We start from the raw sequence: 23,803 nt of genomic DNA, 5'->3' as shown, positions 1-23,803 counted from the left end.
CTGCTGGTTCAGTTTCTTCTCTCACAACATCTCATCTAATAACCACATCAGTATTTACAGTGGTGTTCACCTTGTGTTTCTACCTGCATCCATCACTACACAACACCTGTAACCTCCTTTGTGTGTGTGTGTGTGTGTGTGTGTGTGTGTGTGTGTGTGTGTGTGTGTGTGTGTGTGTGTGTGTGTGTGTGTGTGTGTCTAGAGACCTAACATGTCATGTGTGCTCCACAGAGACCACCAGGAGAGGTCAGAGGTTCTCAGTGGTCAGTCTGTCCAGGAGCATCAAACAGACCTGGACTCCATATTTATGGTGTGTAAATGTACATCAACAGCTTTTACTTCACCTACAGATGAAATGAAAAACATCATTGTGGTCATGATGGTCTTCATGCTCCACTGTTCACACCAGTGGTTTTTAATCAGTGACAGATGGGCTTGATGTTTTGTTCCATGACTTTAACATGAAACTTTAATTCACATACTGATTCATTTCCAGCTGCTTGAGGAGAACATTGTCACTTTTGTGAAGAAGGAGCTGAAGAGGTTCCAGAAGGTTCTGAGTTCAGATTACCCAGAGTGCTTAGGGAGACAGAGGGAAGAGGAGGAGCAGAGCAGGAGTACCAGAGAGGCACTTCTGAAGATCACCCAGCACTTCCTGAGGAGTATGAAGCAGGAGGAGCTGGCTGCCTGTCTGGAGAGCAGTAAGAGACTCTTTATTCCAAAGCCTCAACACCATGTAAAGCAGGGGTCCCAACCTGTTCTGGCTCGTCACCCCACTTTGAAGTCACTAACCTCCACTGACCCCAGACACTCTACAATTACACCAGAATTAATTTGCTGCAAGAAAATGTTCATTTTAGACCACATGTAGGCTCTACCCCTGACAACTCTGTATATTTATTAGGTGTTTTATGTTTTATGATTGGTGTCTCTTTTTTGTTATTAAGTTTTTTTGAGTCATCTACTTTTTCCCACACACAATACAAACACAATATAAAAACAAGGGAAAAAAAACCATACGAAAATTACACACACACACACACATACTCAGACTGCTCAGAGCCCCCTCCCACAGGACCCATGGTTGGTGTCGCTCAGATATTTAATGGGGCAGTTGAGCTTGCACATCTCGCTGCAGCCTTTCAAAGTTGGGTGGTGTAGTAGACAGAGTGCATCTCATCTCTGCAGCTACATCCACTCACCAACACTGCTTTGACTTCATGCACACAAGAGCACTAAATCCACTTCACACAAGTATGTCTTTCCTTCTTCTTCTTCTTCTTCTTCTTCTTCTTCTTCTTCTTCTTCTTCTTCTTCTTCTTCTTCTTCTTCTTCTTCTTCTTCTTCTTCTTCTTCTTCTTTTGTAATACCCCCTTCCTTTCTGGTCTTCCTCCCACCTTGTCTGCCATATCTCCATTCCTTTCCTCTTAATCTCTGCTTTTCCTTCTCCTTTTCCAAGTGGAACTCACACCGGTATTTGTTTTTGCAATATGTGTTCCCAAAAGGAGCCAACAGATTTAAAGCACACTGTGAGATCTCTGGGTACTCTTCTGTTGCTCCAAACCAGAATTCCTCCATCGCCACTCGTGAATGCGGTCCCTGTTGTGTTCTGTCACAGCTCAGTTCAATCAGCTGTTCAGTAGCAGTGGCAGGTGGGTCCACCGAGCCTGCAGCACAGTGGAATGGGTCCCTCACCCAGTCAAACTTTGACATATCCAAGTCTGGAAAGTAAGTGGGAAAGTGCTCTTGTAGGCGTTTCAGGGGCTCGCACATCATCTTTGTGGAGCACTGGTCATCGATGCCGTGTCTGTTAGAAACTTGCTCAGCTGGGGGAAAGGGGTGACGTTTGCTTTTGGAAGGCTTTCTCTCCAGAATGTGAGTTTCCTCCTGAATCCATCAGCACGGTCACTCATCTGCACGATATTCTTGTTTTTCCCTGCATGCTTATCTTCAGTTCATTAAGTTTTCCAGAGATATCCGTTACATACGCAAGAGGAGCATTTTTTGCTGGTCACACAGAAAGTCGACAAAATCTGTTTGGTTTTTTTTCACATCAATGAAAAACACCAACAGTTCATTTCTCAACTTAAAAATGGCTCCAGCACCCTCCCTCTCCACAACCACCGTGCCTCTGTGTGAAAGAGCAAGTTGTCGTGTTCAGAGCCCACATCGCCGCATAGTTTAGCAAGTAGACCTGCACGCAGTGGATGTGGTTTGATGTGGTTCACCATGGCTTCAACCTGCTGCAGAATGTCTGTGGTGGGCACACTCAGTTCCTTGGATGCCAGTCGCTCACGATGAATCATGCAGTGATTCCACACGACAGAGGGCGCCAGTTCCACGATTAACGTACGTAGGCCTGCTCGCCGCCCCGCCATAGACGGAGCCCCATCTGTACAAAACCCTACCATACGCTCCCATGGAATGTTGTTGTCTCCATATAGTTGTGGAGACATGGTACATTGCCTTGGCAGTCTCTTGTTCAGGAAGAGGGAGACGGTACAAAATACCCTGGTGAATAGCATTCTCCTGCATATAATGAACAAATGTCAAAGCATGGGCATTTCTCCCTTCTGTGCTGACATCCGTTTGTAGAACATAGGCTGGGGAATTTCGTAGTCGGTCTGTTAGTGTGCTCTCTTGGTCACTAGCGATGGCATCTATCCTTCTTTTCACTGTGTTATCAGACAATGGTATTGTCTTCAGTTTTTTGCACTTCTCCCTCCCCACACATCGTTTTTACCATTTCAGTGGCAGCTGGCAATATCAAAGTCTCAGCGATGGTATGTGGCTTCATAGCCTTTGCAACAAGACACTCGTCCACCTCAAAAGATGCTTTCAAGGCTCACTCACTGACAGTCGTTGTCTTTCTGAAGTACACTCGCTGCTTATTCAGCTCGGCATATTTATTTTCAAAGAAAGGTTTTGGTTTGCCTACATATTCTTTACACTTTGTCTCAAAATGTCTCTTGAGCTTGTTGGGTTTCATGCTGTCCATAGACAGGACGTTACCACACAGCAGACATGCGACCTTTCCTCGTTGTGTTCAGTTATGCTAGTAAATCCAAACTGAAGGAAGGGTTCATCGTGTTTTCTCTTTCTTTTTGGTGTCAGTTTCTCCGTTTCACTCAAAGATGTGGAGGGCACAGGTGGGCGAAGAAATCTTTCCATTTTCCATCACTCTGATTTGCTTACAAACTTCGCTTGCTATTTGGTTGAGATTGGGAATCTGCACATTGGTCACTTGTGATGGCGTGAATCAAGATATGCCGAGAACTCGATTTTTATGAGGGGAAGTGAGTTGTTTTAAATCGTGTGTGTTGTTTTTATTATCATAATAATTATTATTTGTATTGATGAATTACTAGAAATTTTAGGCAACCCCATTTCAATTCAATGCGACCCCGCTTGGCGTGGCGACCCCAAGGTTGGGAACCTGTAATGTAAAGGGTCAATAGAGACAAAGTGGGAGAGGAAACTATTTTAAAACTCTGCTGAAAATGTAGATTTATCAAAGGAGGTTCAGACAATCTCCATTTGGATGGTAAATAAAAGAAATCTAATGGATAATCTGGTTAAGCTATTGGTTGGATGATGTGGGTGTAAAATGCTGATGACATTGGTTCACATCAGAGCAATAATACCAGAGAGAACCTCTTTAAGACATCACCACTGTCCCCATAATCCCAATAAAGAGCTCCTAACTAATACATGGTTACTACGAGAGCTGGAACAGCAACCAGCAAAATATTATTACAGTAGAAATGAAGCAGGTTGTTTGTGGAAATGCACTTGGATAAATCTACCCTTTATATAAATTATATACATGTCTTCATTGTTTGTCTTAAATCAGACCTGCTTGTCCATCCACCAGTGATGAGCTGAAGTAATACTATGGAGCTTGGTAAAGTTTCTGTTTCTCACATTACAGTAACATCCATTCACTGATTCCCTGCTTTATTTGTTTATTCAGAAAACCTTGTTCCCATGTGCCGGAGTAACCTCAAAGCAGCTCTGAAGGAGAAGTTTCAGTGTTTGTTTGAGGGCATCGCTAAACCAGGAGAGTCAACACTTCTCAATCAGATCTACACAGAGCTCTACATCACAGAGGGAGGCAGTGGAGAGGTCAATAATGAACATGAGGTCAGGCAGATTGAAACAGCATCCAGGAAACCAGTGAGACCAGAAACACTGATCAAATGTGAGGACATCTTTAAACCCTTACCTGGACAAGATAAACCAATCAGAACATTGATGACAAAGGGAGTGGCTGGCATCGGTAAAACAGTCTTAACAAAGAAGTTCACTCTGGACTGGGCTGAAGACAAAACCAACCCCAATATACACTTCACATTTCCATTCACGTTCAGAGAGCTGAATGTGCTGAAAGATAAAAAGTTCAGCTTGGTGGGACTTCTTCATCACTTCTTTATTGAAACCAAGAAAGCAGGAATCTGCAGCTTTGACAAGTTCCAAGTTGTGTTCATCTTTGACGGTCTGGATGAGTGTCGACTTCCTCTGGACTTCCAGAACAATGAGATCTGGACTGATGTCACAAAGTCCACCTCAGTGGACGTGCTGCTGACAAACCTCATCAAGGGGAATGTGCTTCCATCTGCTCGCCTCTGGATAACCACACGGCCTGCAGCAGCCAATCAGATCCCTCCTGAATGGGTTGACATGGTGACAGAGGTGAGAGGGTTCACTGATCCACAGAAGGAGGAGTACTTCAGGAAGAGATTCAGAGATGAGGCGCAAGCCAGAAGAATCATCTCACACATCAAGACATCACGAAGCCTCCACATCATGTGTCACATCCCAGTCTTCTGTTGGATCACTGCTACAGTTCTGGATCACGTGTTGGGAACAGAGGATAGAGAAGAGATGCCCAAGACCCTGACTGAGATGTACATCCACTTCCTGGTGGTTCAGTCCATCCAGGGGAATGTGAAGTATCATGGGAGATCTGAGACAGAGCCACACTGGAATACAGAGAGCAGGAAGATGATTGAGTCTCTGGGGAAACTGGCCTTTGAACAGCTGGAGAAAGGCAACCTGATCTTCTATGAAGCAGACCTGACAGAGTGTGGCATTGATATCAGAGCAGCCTCAGTGTACTCAGGAGTGTTCACGCAGATCTTTAAAGAGGAGTGTGGGCTCTACCAGGACAAGGTCTTCTGCTTTGTCCATCTGAGCATTCAGGAGTTTCTGGCTGCTCTTTATGTCTTTCTCTCATTCATCAAAACTAGAGTCAATCTGCTGTCAGAAACACAGTCAACCTCCTGCAGGTCTAAACCACTTGGAGATAAACGTAAAAAACCAGACCTTTACCAGACAGCAGTGGACAAGGCCTTAGAGAGTCCAAACGGACATCTGGACTTGTTCTTGCGCTTCCTTCTGGGCCTCTCACTGGAGCGCAGTTGGAATCTCCTACAAGGCCTGCTGGGAAAGACAGGAAGATTGTCAAAGACCAATAAGAAAAGAGTCCTGTACATCCAGGAGAAGATCAGGGAGGATCTCTCTCCAGAGAGAAGCATCAATCTGTTCCACTGTCTGAATGAACTGAATGACCATTCTCTAGTGGAGGAGATCCAACAGTACCTGACATCAGGAAGACTCTCCACAGACCAGCTCTCTCCTGTTCAGTGGTCAGCTCTGGTCTTCATCTTATTGTCTTCAGAAAAGGAGCTGGAGGTGTTTGACCTGAAGAAATACTCTGCTTCAGAGGAGGGTCTTCTGAGGCTGCTGCCAGTGGTCAAAGCCTCCAGTACAGCTCTGTAAGTGTATAGATTATATTTTTCCATTGGTGAGAAAATATTGTTTCATTACACTGATGATTGATAGTGTTACTGGGGTTACAGGTTCTAAAATCAAAAGTATTAAAGACATTAAAATGATAGAATAATTACAACTATCAAAACAGTCGTTGTAATAGTTTTAAGTAGCAGTAATCATAAAACAAGCAGGTAGTATTGGAATCAGCAGCAGTAGTAAAAGCAGTAATAGTAGCAGTAGTACTACTAGAACTAGTCTAGTAGTAGCAATAGTATTAGTAGTCACAGTAGTAGCAGTAGTAGTACAAATTGTGTTATAACAAACAGCCATTGCAGTTATTGTAGGGCTACTAGTAAAAGTAGCAGCAGTAATAGTACTCTCGTAGTAGTAATATTTTGTTATATCCGTGTTTAGATGAGTACTATAATAAAGTACTATTATCCAAACTGTTGTCATGATGAAAACAAATAGTAAAATCAAAAGTATTAGATCCATTAGTATATGATAGAGTGATATATGTGTGTGTGTGTGTGTGTGTGTGTGTGTGTGTGTGTGTGTGTGTGTGTGTGTCTCTGTGTCTGTGTCTCTGTGTCTGTGTCTTTGTGTCTGTGTCTGTGTCCATTCAGGTTGAGTTCCTGTAATGTGTCAGAGAGGAGCTGTGAAGTTGTGTCCTCAGTCCTCAGCTCCTCCTCCTCTAGTGTGAGAGAGCTGGACCTGAGTACCAATGATCTGCAGGATTCAGGAGTCAAGCTGCTCTCTGCTGGACTGGGGAGTCCACAATGTAGACTGGAAACTCTCAGGTCAGTCTTCCTAAACCTCTTCAACACAGCACCACTTCAGTCCTCATTTATCGCCCAGGTGGTGCTACACATTGGTGGTGGTTGAGGTGAGTTTCCCCCTTCAATGTGAAGCGCTTTGGGTGTCTAGATAAAGTGCTGTATAAATGTATTCCATAATTATTGTGTTTGTGTGTGTGTGTGTGTGTGTGTGTGTGTGTGTGTGTGTGTGTGTGTGTGTGTGTGTGTGTGTGTGTGTGTCTCCATTCAGGTTGAGTTACTGTAATCTGTCAGAGAGGAGCTGTGAAGTTGTGTCCTCAGTCCTCAGCTCCACCTCCTCTAGTGTGAGAGAACTGGACCTGAGTAACAATGATCTGCAGGATTCAGGAGTCAAGCTGCTCTCTGCTGGACTGGGGAGTCCACAATGTAGACTGGAAACTCTCAGGTCAGTATTCCTAAACCTCTTCAACACAGGACCACTTCAGTCCTGATTTATCACCCAGGTGGTGCTACACATTGGTGGTGGTTGAGGTGAGTTTCCCCCTTCAATGTGAAGCGCTTTGGGTGTCTAGATAAAGTGCTATATAAATGTATTCCATAATTATTGTGTGTGTGTGTGTGTGTGTGTGTGTGTGTGTGTGTGTGTGTGTCTCCATTCAGGTTGAGTTACTGTAATCTGTCAGAGAGGAGCTGTGAAGTTCTGTCCTCAGTCCTCAGCTCCTCCTCCTCTAGTGTGAGAGAGCTGGACCTGAGTAACAATGATCTGCAGGATTCAGGAGTCAAGCTGCTCTCTGCTGGTTTGGGGAGTCCACAATGTAGACTGGAAACTCTCAGGTCAGTCTTCCTAAACCTCTTCAACACAGCACCACTTCAGTCCTCATTTATCGCCCAGGTGGTGCTACACATTGGTGGTGGTTGAGGTGAGTTTCCCCCTTCAATGTGAAGCGCTTTGGGTGTCTAGATAAAGTGCTGTATAAATGTATTACATACTTATTGTGTGTGTGTGTGTGTGTGTGTGTGTGTGTGTGTGTGTGTGTGTGTGTGTGTGTGTGTGTGTGTGTGTGTCTCCATTCAGGTTGAGTTACTGTAATCTGTCAAACAGAAGCTGTGAAGTTGTGTCCTCAGTCCTCAGCTCCACCTCCTCTAGTGTGAGAGAGCTGGACCTGAGTAACAATGATCTGCAGGATTCAGGAGTCAAGCTGCTCTCTGCTGGACTGGGGAGTCCACAATGTAGACTGGAAACTCTCAGGTCAGTCTTCCTAAACCTCTTCAACACAGCACCACTTCGGTCCTCATTTACATCCACTTTAATGGCAGTCACTACATCCTAACCTGGGTGGTGTTTTCTCTTTGTGGAGGAATTACAAACCAGTTGTAGTAACAAGCTCTGCTTCTACTTCCTACTTCCTGTCAACCACTTCCCATGAGCACATCCACCAGCAAAGAGGTCCTGTCAGTGCATCACACATCAATATAGTTTTGTTTTCAGAGAAAAAAGTGAAATAGTCTAACAGGCATAGCAAGGCCTTCCTTCTTACCATATCCAGCTATATATTTATAATTCATATTTCTTGTTTCAGTCTGCAGTGTAACTCTGTTTTCACCTGACAAATACTGCACTGGTTCTGATTATATTGTAGTGTATCAAACACAACTTAAATACACATGTGCTTGTATGAACACATGAATGTGAGGTGGTAACCCTGTGTACAGGTTCATGGTCTAGTGGTCTTGTCTTTTAAATGTGGAGGTGGAGGCCACAGGTTTGGGGGTGAAGATTGACTTCATCTTCCTCTTACAGACATACTGTAGGAGTGGAGGAGGCATCACTTCCTCTAGCAGTGTGTTCACACTCACATCTCTACTATGACAACACAAAAAGATGTGTTGACCTCTGCAGCTCTCTGAGCACACAATGTGTGCTCATCACTGTGCCCCCCTAAGAACAAAACATGACAGTGTGTTAATGACATCATCTATCTGATGTGTAGTCGTCACATGATCTGTAAAGGTGGGGGGTTCTTGTTCACTGCTGGGTTCGATGCCTCTCTGTGGGGCTTCATGACTGTGTGTTGACTCCATTAACATCAGAATGTCCCTCAAAGCTGCAGATGGTCAGTACCCTCAGCCACATGCAGGGTCCAGAATTAACTTTTTGGTTCACCAGCCAAATGTCTGGTAGGTGAACATTTCTACCCACCAAACTTTTTTTACCGGCCAAAAAATAAAATGAGATTTTTGTGTTTTGTGTCATACATACAGTTAATCTGCATGGTAACACATTATGGTGGTGAATAAAAGCAGTGGTCAGAGCAGATTGTAAGTGAAAACTAATTTCATTTCATTTTGTATTGATAATAAAACAGTGCAACAAAATAACATGCCTGTATGCATTTAATTTGAACTTCAAAGTATGGGTTCAAAGTATGGGTCCCACCCCCAGTCAGTCGTCCTCACTAGACTCCTCACTTTCAGTTTCCCCCATCTTATTTTTGTCCATGAAGTCTGGTCTTCTGCTCCTTATGGACTCCTGGTGCCATAGCTCCACAGCACAGGTGGGGTTGTAGTCCTGTATGCTTGGAGAAGACAGCTGAACCAGGAGTAGGTCTGAGAGGGCGCCAGTCTGTCTTCACCTGCTTCCTTACATTGAAACCCCGCTCACACTCTGCTGTGGGGGAAGGCAGGGACAGCACCAGGTCTACCAAAGCCAGAATGTCTGGGCATGAGGACTGAAGACTGCTGTTGATGTCACACCAGCTGGTCTTCTTAAGGGTCTGGGGCTCTAGATAGAAGTTGGTCTTTAGGATGGTCCACTGGTCAGGGATCAGCTCAGTATCGACCCCAGAGTCATTCAGCACAGGCCTGAAGTGGTCCACCAGGGCATCCACTTCAGTGTCACCAAAATCTGAAACAATACACGACACATCACACAGTTTTTATTGCAGTCTATGAAATAATGACCCTGTAGTAGTAGAGACCTGAGTGACCTGTCATACAAAACATAATACTAAACAAACCTGCTGCTGCTTCCCCTGACTCTGGCCAGTTCTTAAAGTCGACGAGCTTCGTGGCACACAGAACCCCGACACTTGCATCCTAGAACCTGTTCTTCATGCTCTCTACAAGCCTCCCTGTCAGTTTTGCCTGTGAGGTGGCGACTGCTTTGTTGTCCCCCCGGCTGAGTGCCACTCCCTGATAACAGTTGCCCTTTGTGGCCTTCATCATGGGACCATCTCTGGGGATAAAAGATGAATTTCACCATCTTAAAACAGTAGCATCGTCTTTTCATTTCAGTATTAACTATAACATTCTTACGCCCTCTGTCTTGTTGAAATAATAATTTCTCATATTAAACTGTATCTTACCATGACCTAAGACAAGTGATATTGCACAAATCATACCTTGTTTTGTACTTCAGTATCACAGCCTGAGTAGCGGACAGAGATTTGTGGGCCTCTGCAATGGTGACAGTTGACCTTTGCAGACAGGCGGAGAGGTTGCTCAGATAGGTGAGCATATCATGGAGGAAACCGAAGAACTGGACCACAACAGTCTCCCTGGCGGTGCTGAAGAACCTCCTTGCTTTGGCCTGCTGGACAGCCCTGCCACCTTGAGCATCAGGAGATTGAATCTGAAATACATTAGAAAACACAGACAAATGCAATTAGCCAGTTACTTTCATTTCAAATAACTATGATATTACCTATTCTATAATGGCACATTTTCATAGTTCCATCAACAAGTCCATACTAAATTAAAATTTTTACTGTATTACATTAATATTTTCATTATTTTGACAAAAACCACTTTGACAAATTACTTTAGTGTAGTAAGGCAAACTACAGACACTACCTGTTCCAGGTGCTGAATGATTCCTTTGTAACCCTGTAAGAAGTGGTCCAGCGCACGAAGCAGGTGCCCTACCCTGCGGGTGCCATCGATTCAGGTAGGCACCAGTGGTGTATGGCCGAGAATGTGGAAGCTGCTGATCAAGTTAGCTCTGTTCAGTGGGCTGACATGATAGAACGTGTACAGCCCACTTAGGAGGTCTTCAACCCTCTGGTATACATTGTTGCTGCGGATGGCATCTCCGAAGGCCAATTCAAGATGGTGTGCCATGCAGTGTATGCTAACAATGTACTGCCGGTGTGGGTTCCATTTCTGCTCTGGTGCAATATCGACTCGGGGTCCTTCGACTACATATGACGTCACGGATTACGTTGCTAGCTAGCGTTGTTTAATGCTAGCTTTATAGTTATTGAGCTGTGTTTTTACAATCCACATTGACATGGAGTTGGTTAAGGAGTTAAGGAGTGAGGCCGCAGGCTCAGGACCCCTGGACGAGCGAACGCGCACGAGCAGCGTCTAAGGAGTGAGGCTGCAGGCTCAGGACCCCTGGACGAGCGAACGCGCACGAGGGCTGAAGGCCCGAGCAGCATCTAATGTCAATCTACTTTTTCCCGCTGTTCCTAAACTAAACTAGCCCCTACCCGATCATAATGCGTGAAGTAGTGATGTCATCTGTAGTCGCACATCCGGTAGGGTGAGTAGATCAAGTACCGACACTGGTCCTGCTTAAGGCGACTGACGACACCATTTTTGGCTCCTGTCATTACCGCTGCCCCATCCGGGGCCACGGCAACCAGCTTTCTGTCCCAGTCTGAGGACACCTTCTCCATCATGCTGTTGATGGCTGTTGTGACATTTGCTGCATCCGCTTTCTCCACCGTCTGGATGCCCACAAATGTTGATTCGATTTTCCCTTCATTTCAGTAGCAAAGATAGACCAGCTCCTCCTCCTTCACTTCCATCTCCCATGACATGTGACAGCACGCCGCCGACTCCGTATGCTGAGGTGACGCATGCCAGCACCAAGTCCTTGTCTGCTGTGTAGTGACCCAGGACTTTGGCTGATTCCAGCAGCTGTTTGGACACACGGAAAGCGTCCTCCTGTTCCTTTTTCCAGGCTCATGGAGCGTCTTTCCTTAACAGCTGGTGTAATGGAGCTAAACGTGTGGCAAGATTGGAGAGAAATTTGTTATAGTAATTTAACAGGCCTAGGTATACCTTAAGCTCAGTCACTGTGGTTGGCGGTGGGGCCTCCTCAATGGCTCTCACCTTACTCTGTACTGGGTGCAGACCATCAGCATTGATCCTGTGACCTAAGTATTCCACTTCAGCCTGTAAGAATGCACACTTGCATCTGTGAAGTCGCAGACCGGCTTCTTTGAGTCACCTGAGCACCTTGTCCAACGTGCTCAGGTGTTCGGATTCATCTCTCCCCATCAACAATATGTCGTCTAAATAAACAGCTACCCTAGGCAGGCCTTGTAACAGACTTTCCATCGTTCTCTGAAAAATCGCAGGTGCTGACAATACTCCGAACGCAAGCCTATTGTAGGTGAACAGGCCTCTGTGTGTGTTTATTGTTAGGTATTTCTTGGACTCGTCGTCCATGACGATCTGTTGATAGGCGTGGCTTAAATCGAGCTTGAAGAACTGTTTCCCTCCTGCTAGTGTATTGAACAGGTCTTCAACACGGGGAATAGGGTATTGCTCTAGAGAAGAGGCACCGTTTACTGTTAATTTGTAATCGCCACATATCCTGACTGAACCATCCGGCTTCAGGACAGGTACAATGGGCGCCGCCCACTCAGCATACTTAACAGGCGCTATAATGCCCTCCTTCAGTAGTCTCTCTATCTCCTCTTCTACTTTCGCCCTCATGGCATATGGAACTGAGCGGGGCCTGTAAAACTTGGGACGGGCTTCAGCAGACACATGAATTGTGGCTTTCATGCCTTTTAACATGCCAAGTTCTTGCTTGAAAACATCCTCATGCTTCATGAGCACTTCCAGTAATCTCTGTGTCTGTGTCCTCTTATGCTTTATCTCATCCCACTTCAGCTTCAGGGCCTCTAGCCATCCTCTTCCTAACAAGCTAGGTCCAGTACCTTTCACCACCACTAGGGACAATGTCTTCCCCTGTCACGCGTAGTTTACTTCCACTTCAGCCACTCCTACTACTTTAATTTGTCTCTCCTGTGTATGATTTGAGCGAGAGTTTGATTTGTTTTATTGACGGGCATTGTTTTTCTTCCCACATCTCATTAAACTTCATTTCATTCATGACGGTCACACTACCCCCTGTGTCAATTTGAAAATTTACTTTCTTCTTATTCACTTCCACATTTACTTCAAATGGCTTTATTCACTGTATGGACGTTTCTGTTTTCAGGCAAGCTAATGTAAATGCCTCTTCTTCTTGTTCCGAACTATCACTATCCTGCCTCCCACACTCACAGCCTACATTGTGTGATCGATGTGGACGCGCGCGTCGCTATGCCCTGTGTGATATCTCAGTGGGGCGCGGCGCACCTTCTCTGTTTCTACAAGCCTTGGCAAAATGCCCAACTTTTCCACAAGAGTGACACTTTGCTTCTTTAAACTTTCGCTCCGCTGCACTGTGTTGCTTTCCATGACATCGGTAGCATTCCTTCTCTCTCGTTTTCCAATCTCCTCCCTTTCTCTCTTTTCCGTCCATTTTCATACTGTGACATGCTAACAGTGGTTTTGCTTGCGGGTCTTGTGCATTTTTATTAGCGGCCTCTGCAGCTACAGCAATCTTGAATGCCCTCTCAAACGTGAGGTCTGTTTCAGATAGTAAACGTCTTTAAATCCGATCATCATTAATACCACACACTAGATGGTCTCTTAACATCTGTTCCAGTGTAGTTCCAAAGTTACAATCATGAGCTAATCGTCTCAGCTCTGTTACATATGCATTGACGGTCTCGTTAGGCTGACGGAAACGGGAATCAAATTGATCTCACTCGGTTTAGGGTTGAAGTGCTCTCTCATTAGAGTTGGTATCTCATTGTATGTTTTCGAGCTAGGCTTTGCTGTACTCACCAGGTTTCTTATGAGCTTGTATGTGGCTGGTCCCACCACACTGATGAGGATAGCTCTCTGCTTCTCTCTGTCATCACTTTCATTTGCTTCAAAAAACTGATCGAGAATCTCGCAGTACTCTTCCCATGTCTGCTCCTTTGCATCAAATGCCGACAAGGTACCTATCATTGCATTCATCTTTACGTTTCTGCTCGTTAATCCTCCGGTCCAATTTAGCCCTGGCTAGTTCTCCGTACTTAGCACGTCTTCCTACCGTCTGCCACCTGAACTCATCCAGTCGCATCCGTCTTCAATCAGGCACTTTCCCCAACCATCCAGTATCCTCGTCGCCAATATGTGATAATGTGTTCTTTATGAAAAGATGTAGTTTCACCGGATTCGGGTTTACCGATTTAATCAGTCTCACGGAACAGCGTACAGATTCACATGTTGTCATCTCAGTTATCACTACTTAATCTGTGTATATCTCAACTCATTAACTTGATAACCCTAGGGGTCAACTGTACCTCCTTAGGGTGTGGGGTGGTACTGCAGGTAAGTATAATAATGTGACGTGGTTAAATAATAGACTTCTTAGTCAACCTTTCGGAGTTAACAAGTAAGCTTTTAATGACCGCAAGTCAAGCAAGTCAAAACAGACACAAGTTTGTATGGGTCTTAGCTCCCTCCCTTTTCTTGGCCACCGAAGCGACCCTATCTATTTGCCAACTCTCTACCCTCATGGTGGGAAATAGCATGTTGTCTAATACAACTTCTCTCATAACGTCCCCATTACCTTCCACCACATCACCGCTATCTGAAACAGATATGTCCGTTTTTAACATGTTCAATATCCCACAACATAACCAAAACATCGACACCTCAGTTGCATTATGGGAAATATGCGAATGAACCCGGAGAAGAAACACTCTAGTAGAATTCGCCACACTGCCCCCTTCCTTGAAAGACCAACGTCCCGTTGGCCTAACCCAAATCCCATGTGGATGGGTCCATCCACCATGAGGGTTTCTTCTGCCGAGCACCTCTCCCATCCCGGGCTGCTGATAGATGACGGGGGCGGCTCTGCATCCGCTGGGTCTGAGCCCCCACCTTCAACGTCACCGCTGTTTCCATTCGTGGCCATGGAGGGTAGCTCTGTAAACCCAGTGTCCATGCCCCCTCCCTGGCCCAAAACAAGGTGCTCTAATGGTAGCTCTTTGCTGACATCCAGGGAGGTTGGCTCTGATCCAGCAGTGTCCTTACCCCCTCCCTGGACCCCGGTAGCCTGTTCTACAGAGGATGAGGAGTCTGGCACCCCAGCTCCTCCCACTGCACTTTCAGTCCCAGCCGGGTCGCTGTCCCAGCTTAAGTAAGGTGCGAGGCGATCTTGGTGAAGGATGACTATCCGAGGGCGGCTGTGGAGCTTCACTCTATAGGTAACCTCTGAGATCCTCTTCAGGACGAGGCAGGGCCCCTCCCAGTTGCTGTCCAGCTTTGAGGACCGTCCCTTCTTTCGCCGTGGGTTATACACCCATACGTTGTCCCCCTGCTGGTACTTTTTGCGGTGGCAATGTACATCATAGACTCTCTTCTGCCTTTCCCCTGCAGAGGCCATATTCTCTCGAGCCAGTTGATGAATAGCCTCCATCCGGTCCTATAGTGCATCTACATAGTCCTGGCCTGGCGGCCCTTGTACCGGTGGGTTTGGCGGCTTGCCAAAGACCAGACCCACAGGGGTCCGTAGCTCCCGACTGAACATTAGTGCAGCTGGGGGGCAACCCGTGGACTCCTGAATGGCCGACCGGTTTGCCATGAGTACCAGGGGCAGATGGCGGTCCCAATCCTTTTGATGTCTCGCCGTGAGCATGGCTAGTTGTGTGACCGAGGTCCGATTGAACCGCTCAACCAGGCCATCACTTTGAGTGTGTAGGGGAGTGGTCCTGGTCTTCCATACCCCAAGGTGCCGACACATCTCCCCAAACACCTGGGATTCAAAATTGCGCCACTGGTCACTGTGCAACTCCTCTGGCACCCCAAACCGGATGAACATCCCCTCAATGAGGCAGTCTGCCACCGTGGCTGTAGATTGGTCAGGGATGGCATAGGCCTCGGGCCACTTGGTAAAATAATCCATCACTGTGAGAATGTAACGCTTACCATCTTCTGTCATGGGGAATGGCCCAACCACATCCACCCCAATTCTTTCCATGGGCGCCCCCACCCTGTATTGCTACAGGGGGGCATGGGATTGCCCAGCTGGCCCCTTCTTTGCATTGCAGGAGTTGCAGTTATGGCAGAATCGCTCCACGTCTCGCCGGCACCTCCCCCAGTAGAATCTTTCCTGCAGCCGCCACAGAGTTTTGGTAATGCCGAAGTGTCCCACTCCAGGGGAGCCATGTGCTGTGCTTAACACTTGTTGATGTAGTGCGTGGGGAACAACTAGTTGTCAGGTACTGCCTCCCCTCCTTGGCTCTTCCCACATGCGATAGAGGCAGCCCTCATGAAGCATGAGTGAATTCCACTGTCCCAGCAACGCCTTGGTGGTGGGGGAGTGGGGACCTGCCATCTCTCTACTTGGGACCTCTTTATGTGCTAGCCAACGTATCACGGGTCCCAGGTGGCTATCCCGACATTGAAGTTCCCCTATCTTGGTTGGTGACATCTCCTCCAGTGGCGCACTTGGGACCACAATTGTCCACACTGTAACCCGATTCACCCGTTGCTGTTCTCGAGTCTCCAACCGGCTACAATGGCGGCAGGCCTGATCCGAACAGGGGCGTCTGGAGAGAGCATCAGCATTGTTATGTCGGCTGTCTCTTCGGTGCTCCATGGTGAAGGTAAATCCCTGCAAGGCCTCTATCCATCTGGCTACCTGCCCTTCTGGTTCTTTGAAGCTAAGCAGCCAGCGGAGCGATGCATGGTCCATCCTCAGTAGGAAGTCCTTTCCATACAGGTAAGGCTTAAAATGCCTTATGGCCTGTACTACTGCCAGGAGTTCTCTCCGAGTCACACAGTAGTTCCTTTCTTCCTTACTCAAGGCTCTACTGTAATAGGTCACCACTCTTTCCCCTTCCCCACTGGGCTGCGACAAGACTGCTCCCACACCTACATCACTGGCGTCAGTGTCAAGTATGAATGGCCGCTGCCTGTCTGGGAGAGCTAGCACTGGTGCTTGGGTCAATGCTTTCCGGAGTATCTGAAAGGAGCTCTCACATGGTTCTGTCCAGTGGAACTGTCGTCCCTTCTCGGTGAGCTGGTGGAGCAGACGGGCTTTGTCTGCAAAGGCATGCACGAACCGACGGTAATATGATGCCAGTCCCAGAAAACTCCTCACCTCCTTTCCTGAGGTGGGCGTTGGCCAATCCCTGACTGCAGTGACCTTGTCATCGTCTGTGGACACACCTCCGGGCCCAACCACATGTCCAAGGAACCTTGTCTCCCGCTGCAGTGGATTGCATTTTCTCGGATTGAGTCGTAGGTTGGCTGCCTTGATGCGTTCGAGCACCAGTCGGAGGTTGGAGAGGGCCTCAGTAAACGTAGCTGCATGCACCAGGAGGTCATCCAGGTACACCACGCAGGCAGAGCGAGGGATGGGGCCAAGGAGACGCTGCATGAGGCGTTCAAATGTGGCCGGGCAATTACATAAGCCAAATGGCATGACTGTGAACTGCCAGAGTCCTCGGCCAATGGTGAAGGCAGTCTTTGCCCGGGATTCTTGGGCCATCTCTACCTGCCAGTACCCACTTCGTAAATCCAGGGAGCTGAACCATTGGGAACCCGCCACAGAGTCCAGAGCTTCGTCGATGCGGGGGAGTGGGTACAAGTCTTTCCGGGTCAGGTTGTTTAGTCGCCGATAGTCCACACAAAATCGGAGGGAATCATCCTTCTTGGTAACCAGCACGGCAGGGGATGCCCACGGGCTATCGGAGGGTTCAACGATCCCTTCAGCTGCCATCTCCTGGATCTTTGCTTCTGCCTCTTGAAATTTCATCAGAGGGAGATGGCGAGCTCTCTGGCGGACTGGGTCCGCATTACCAGTGTCAATTTGGTGCTGTACAAGATTGGTGCGGCCACACTCCAGATTACTCGAAGTGAAGAGGTGTCTGTTCTCTATCAGCAGGTTCCGTACCTGCTCCCCCTCTTCTTGGCTCAAACCCTCCATGCACTTTTGGGCCAGTTCTTACAGTGCAGAGGCCGTTTCTGGTGATGCACCTTCCCATGGCCCTGAAGCCAAGCACAAGATTCGTGGTCCACCTTTATTGCCCCCTGGATTGCTGCATACGGTAATGGCATTCAGCACTTGGTTGCCCACCTCCAGCTGTGGACCGGCCACCCGTACCATCGCTCCAATGGCTCTCAAGGCATCCAGTCCAAAGATACAGCTCTCTCGTATGTCTGCTAGCCAAAAGTCTTGCTGTACCTCCATTTCTCCCATCGTAAGGGTCAGTTTACTTCTCCCCTCCATTCTAGCACACTGACCTGTAACTGTCTCCATCTTTACTTCTGTCGGTATCCACTGTACTTCTTCTCCTAGGACCCCTGGTCTCACCAAGCTGATGGTGGATCCAGTGTCGACCAGGGCAATGCAGGTATTGCCATTCAGCTGACAGGAGACATGGAGGCTGAAGCCAGCGCCAATCCGTCCAACGACTCTGGGATTATTTCTCCGGGGGGAGGTTGTGTGGGCCGGCCAGTCCCCCTCCGGGCCAACCCTTGGTCGTTTCCCGGTTTAGAAGAGGCGGCTACTTGGGTGACAGGCCTCCGTACTCATTGGTAAAAGCGTCTGTTTGTCTTCTGACACTGCCTTCTTTGGTGCCCTGGTTTCCCACAGCCCCAGCACAGAAATGTCTCTGCTCGTCATGTTGCCTGGATGGATGTGCGTGGCCCCTCTTCACTTTGCTGCAGTGCCCGCACATGATGGTGCAGTGTTGGGGCCACTCGTTTTTACGCCATAATGGCCTCCACCTCCTCTGCCCTATGCAGCGCCTCTTCAATGGTGAGTGGTTTTGCCAGCCGCACCTGTTGCCTGAGGTGAGGTGGCTGTAAAGCCCGTAGGAAAGAATCCAGGGCCAGGCATTGGATGGCACATTGGGGTATATCAGGATACGCACGGCTCACCAGGCGTAGAATGTCAGCCACCAGGTTACCCAACTTCTCCTGGCCTTGTCTGTCTTGAATGGAGTTGATCCCGGAGGCTAATCAGCGATTGGGTGTTGCCAAACCGGCGACCCAGGGCAGTGGTTAGCGCCCCCAGTGATATCTCTCCAGCCGCCAGGTCTAGGAGTGCCTGCCTTGCTTCTCCCTCCAGGGCTGCTGCTAGGTTGACTACTTGTTGATTTTCTGTCCATCTCATCACCCTAGCAATCAGGTTGAACTGAGCAAGGAATCCTTCCCAGCTGGAGCTCCCGTCGTAGCGCCTCAACTTCACCGAGGGAGTGTTTGGGCTTGGCCAGGGGTCGGTACAGTTGGTGAGTCTTGTACTGCAACCATATCTGCAAGGTGTGTTCCACTCTCCAGTAGTGGCAAATGGGGCAGTTAGCAACTTTGGTTGAAGTTCCCTCTCTGTAGATCGTGTCCAGCTTGCTGCTGATGTTTCCCCCTGGTGACATACTCCCCAGTCGTGCCCAACTTGCTCCTGATGGCTGCCGCTGGTGGCTCTCTCTCCACGGGTCTTGTCCAACTTGCTTCTCGTGGCTTCCCCATGGCTTGAAGCGCTGTCTGTTTTTCATCGGGGCGCGGCGGGGACTCCTCATTGGACTCGCTCTGAAAGAGAAGAAATTTTCCATTTCCTTGGGACTCCACCCCTCGGACATTACCCAGCGCGTCTACCGCACTCAGGGGTGGGCACGGGTCTCCCCCTTCCTAAGGCCGCACTGCGCTACTCCCATCTGGCAGACAGAGCAGACCTCTGATCTCCTTTTCGAGAGTAGCAATTTCCATACGCTCAACAGACGACTTTCGGTTACGCCCTTCAGCCAACGTTTGCTGTCTAAAGAAGTCCATCCCACTTCTGACACCAATGTGACGTGGTTAAATAATGGACTTCTTAGCCAACCTTTCGGAGTTAACAAGTAAGCTTTAATGACCGCAAATCAAGCAAGTCCAAACAGACACAAGTTTGTATGGGTCTTAGCTCCCTCCCTTTTCTTGGCCACCGAAGCGACCCAACTCTCTACCCTCATGGTGGGAAATAGCATGTTGTCTAATACAACTTCTCTCATAACGTCCCCATTACCTTCCACCACATCACCGCTATCTGAAACAGATATGTCCGTTTTTAACATGTTCAATATCCCACAACATAACCAAAACACCGACACCTCAGTTGCATTGTGGGTAATATGCGAATGAACCCGGAGCAGAAACACTCTAGTAGAATTCGCCACAATATGAACAGGTAGTCAGTATACCACACATCCAAACTGCAAAAACCAATCATGAAGTTAGCCTACTTCATAATGTATAGGAGTCTACACATATCTTATGTAAACTAGGTTAGCTTCATAGCTAGCTCCATAGTTAGCATCATACAAGATAGCTTCATAGCTAGATCCATAATGTCAACGCTAGCATAACGTTAACGCAGCTTACGTTGGCTCTATTCTGCAAAGAGTTCTGAACGTTAATGAAGATAAATAATACTTGCACAAGTCCGAGAGCGGTCTCGCCTTCTTCCCTATAGAGGGTATGCATTGACGTCACGTTCCCACTAGGACACGCCCCCTCAGTCGCAGTGAGTGGCAAAACATCCCGAAGCATGGCTGCTTCTGGTAGGGGAAACAGTGAAACCGGGATTATAACGCAAGATTATAGGAAGTTGGACTTGACAGTGACCCGTACAGTTTACCAAATAACTAGTGGTCCATGGACACTAACATCTGGCCACAAATCGAGTTTCCTGATATTTATATGTACTTGATTTCTATGCCAGGGAAAAAGCCTGAAGGTATAAAAAAAGTATTGACGCTTGGTCGTACTTCAAGGCGGGATTTGTTGGCAAAATGAAGGTAGCGAGGACACCGATGGACATCCTGGTTGTATGTGGACAGGTTTGGTTTGTACACATTTGTTTTATTTTATGAAGTTACAACTGTGAAAACTGTAACGTTAAGTCAACCATTCTCCCCTTTGTTTGTAGAACACAACACAAGGACGTTTTTAAAAAAATATGCTGACAAAAACTTATGAAAGATGCTAAATATTTAACTGATGAGTAGTCAATACAGTATGTTGAGGTGTTCTTCAGCGGATTATACTTTGCGTTCTAACAAATAAACAGACTTGTTTTCAACAACGATGGTGAATTTATTTTCTTTCTTCTCAATGCATTTGCATTCACTTTTATACAGAGCTCACATTAGATGTGACCTCCGCGCATGTTTTTAATCTCATGCACACACTGTACAAGTGCACACACCAGACTGAGTGATTACATCACCGCTGAACCTACGGTGGCTCATAAGGTACAAACACTACAATATACAAAACACCTGTAAGGGAAATTCGCACCACAGAGTACACAGTTTTTATACATGTTAACACCCCCACTCAAATTTGACTTACTGGGGTTCACCTGGAAATAAACAAAAATAAGGTCCCTTCTTTACCTTAACAATGTAAACAAAAACACTGTGCTCTGTGCACTAACCGCACTCTAAGTGCCAAATATGTCCTGACTAAACTTTCTCAGTTTCAGCTTGGTTGCTGGTTTAGTCATCAGATCTGCCACCATCAGCTCTGTGGGGCAGTACCCCAAAATCACTCTACCACTGTTCACAGTTTCTCTAATGACATGGTATTTAATATCGATATGTTTACACCTTTGTCGATGTACTGGGTTTTTAGCGATTGCTATAGTGCCCTGGTTGTCTTCGTAGATTTTGCTCTGACCATATTTGTAGTTGTCCAGGTTCTCTAGTAACTTCTCCAAATAAAGGCACTCCTGCATTGCAGCTGCTAGAGACATAGTATATTCTGCTTTGCAAGTGGACAGAGCTACTGTTTGTTGTTTTCTGGTTTTCCGTGAAATTAAACCACTTCCCTCGCTTAGATTGACACAAAACCCTGTAGTGCTGCGTCTGTCGGAGGCATCTGATGCCCAGTCAGCATCAGTGAACACTCTTAGTCTTAGACTATTTTTGTCATCCCTTTTAAAGGTCAGTTCCTGATTGGTTGTACCTTTAAGATATCTGAAAACATGTCTTACAGTTTTCCAATGTTTTTCAGTAGGTTCTGCGAAATGTCTAGATAGGCTCCTGACAACACAGCTCAGGTCAGGCCTGGTGCACGTGGATAGTAAAGCAAACTACCCACTGCTTCTCTGTATTCTTTTGGATTTTGCATCTTTTCAGAATTTTCTGAAAATTCAAGTTTTGGTTCGCAAGGAGTTTCTCCGACTCTACACTCCTGCATTCCAAACCTCTCCAAAATTTTTTTGGCATATCTCATTTGAGACATTTTGACTTGCCCTTCTGTCTGGGTGAACTCTATGCCTAAGAAATGCTTTAATTTACCCAGATCCTTCATTTCAAACCTCTTTGTGAGCATTTTCTTCAAGTTTTGCAATATGGCCTCATTGCTAGCTGCTATAATGAGGTCATCAACCCAGATCAGTAAAATCACTTTTTCATTTTGGCTCACTTTTGAATACACACAGTGATCTGCGGGATTTTGTTTGAAACCATTGTCACGTAGACAAGCATGTAATAGTGCATTCCAGTTTCTACCAGATTGCTTAAGACCATAAAGTGACTTGTTAAGTTTGCATACAAGTGTCACCTGAGGTCGACTTTTTCACAAACCCTTCCGGCTGCTCTATATATAATTCACAATCAATCGGTGCGTGTAAATACGCTGTTTTTACATCCATTTGGTGCAAAATTAAACTTTCTTGTGCAGCCTTCTGCATAATGACCCTTACACTGGACATATCAACAGTTGGTGAGAATGTTTCATCATAATCAGTCCCTTCTTTTTGACTGTAGCCTTTAGCTACGTACCTCGCTTTGTATTTTTCAGATCCATCAATGTCCCATTTCAAAGCAAAAACCTATTTCCCCCCCACTGCACTTTTACCTGGGGGCAATGCTGTGAGGCTGTACGTTTCATTTGCCTCAAGTGATTTCATTTCCTCCCTCACTGCGTTTTTCCATTGTTTGGATTTTGTGGATGCAATGGCATCCTGGTAGGACTGAGGGGTATCGCATACCACTCTGTAACAAGAGTCAATGCAAATGTTCAAACTTTCCTCAGAGTCCTCCATTTCCAATTCCTGGAAATAAGCAGGTTTCCTCCTGTCTCTAGGTGGGTACCTTTTGTTTACAGTTTCATCAACAGTCTGTTCAGGTAACGATTCAGTACCACCACAATTCATATCAGTTACATTTTCATTTACAACCTTTTCATCATTGACATCGCGGTCACCAGTTGTAACCTCTGGTACCCCTACTGGTACCAGCACACTGTAGTCAACTCCTGTGTGTGACTCTGATGTCTGAGTTCCCTTCTCTCTATCTGCTTTGTTTGAGAACTTCACTAGTCTGTGTGGACTATTTTTGTTGTAACCGATGAAAATTCCCTGTTCACATCGGGACTCAAATTTTCCCTTTTCCTGTTTATATGGAAAACACACAGATCCAAACTTTTGTAACTTTGATACATTTGGTGCTTTTCCTGTGAACATTTCATATAGCGTTTTGTTAGTTCTCCTATTGGAACACCTGTTTCTTATGTATACTGCCGTCTGCATAGCATAATTCCATAAGTAATTTGGCAAACCCCTTTCAATAAGTAGGCATCTGCTCATATCCCCTAGGGTTCTCCACCCTCGCTCCGCTGTGCCGTTCTGGTGAGGGGAGTACGGCGCGGATGTTTCGTGCCTGGTCTTATTTTTGGTCATTAACCCTCTGAATTCCTTAATGGTAAATTCCGTACCATTGTCTGACCGAATACATTTAATTTCACCGTAAGGTGCTATATCAGCCAGAAACCGTTCTATAGCTTGTACAGTGTCACATTTTGACTTCAGAAAGTACACCATCATTGTACCAGAATAATCATCAGTAAAAGATTGGGCATATCCTTCAATGCTTGGTGTTTGCATTGGGCCTGTTAGGTCAGTATGAACCATTTCTAATGGCTTTTTAGCTCTAGTGTCAGGTTCCCAATTTCTTGTCTGCACAAATTTTCCTTTTATGCACACTTCACACACCTGTTTTGGCCCTGCAGTACCACCCTTTATCTCCATACCTTTTACCACACTTTGCAATTTTTGCACATCGTCATGATTACAATGACCCAATATCTCATGCCATGTTTGCATTTTGTTCCATCAGCTAACTCGCCCGAATGGCTGCCCGGCT

General features: G+C 46.6%; 1 protein-coding gene across 1 annotated transcript in view; it reads left to right on the top strand.

Annotated features, from left to right (window-relative positions):
• Nucleotides 1-268: 268 nt before the first annotated feature.
• Nucleotides 269-23,803, top strand: part of LOC130125943 (NLR family CARD domain-containing protein 3-like) — a 39,303-nt gene continuing 15,768 nt past the window's right edge. The window contains exons 1-4 of the mRNA XM_056295307.1: nucleotides 269-310; nucleotides 497-701; nucleotides 3,974-5,777; nucleotides 7,627-7,800. Coding sequence (XP_056151282.1) covers nucleotides 308-310; nucleotides 497-701; nucleotides 3,974-5,777; nucleotides 7,627-7,800 — 2,186 coding nt within the window. The 5' untranslated portion in view covers nucleotides 269-307. The remainder of the gene's footprint in view (nucleotides 311-496; nucleotides 702-3,973; nucleotides 5,778-7,626; nucleotides 7,801-23,803) is intronic.

This window comes from Lampris incognitus, chromosome 16, assembly GCF_029633865.1.
Source record: "Lampris incognitus isolate fLamInc1 chromosome 16, fLamInc1.hap2, whole genome shotgun sequence".
In the NCBI taxonomy this organism is placed as follows: domain Eukaryota; kingdom Metazoa; phylum Chordata; class Actinopteri; order Lampriformes; family Lampridae; genus Lampris; species Lampris incognitus.
The sequence above is the reverse complement of the archived record's forward strand: the minus strand, read 5'-3'. Positions and strand labels throughout refer to the sequence as shown.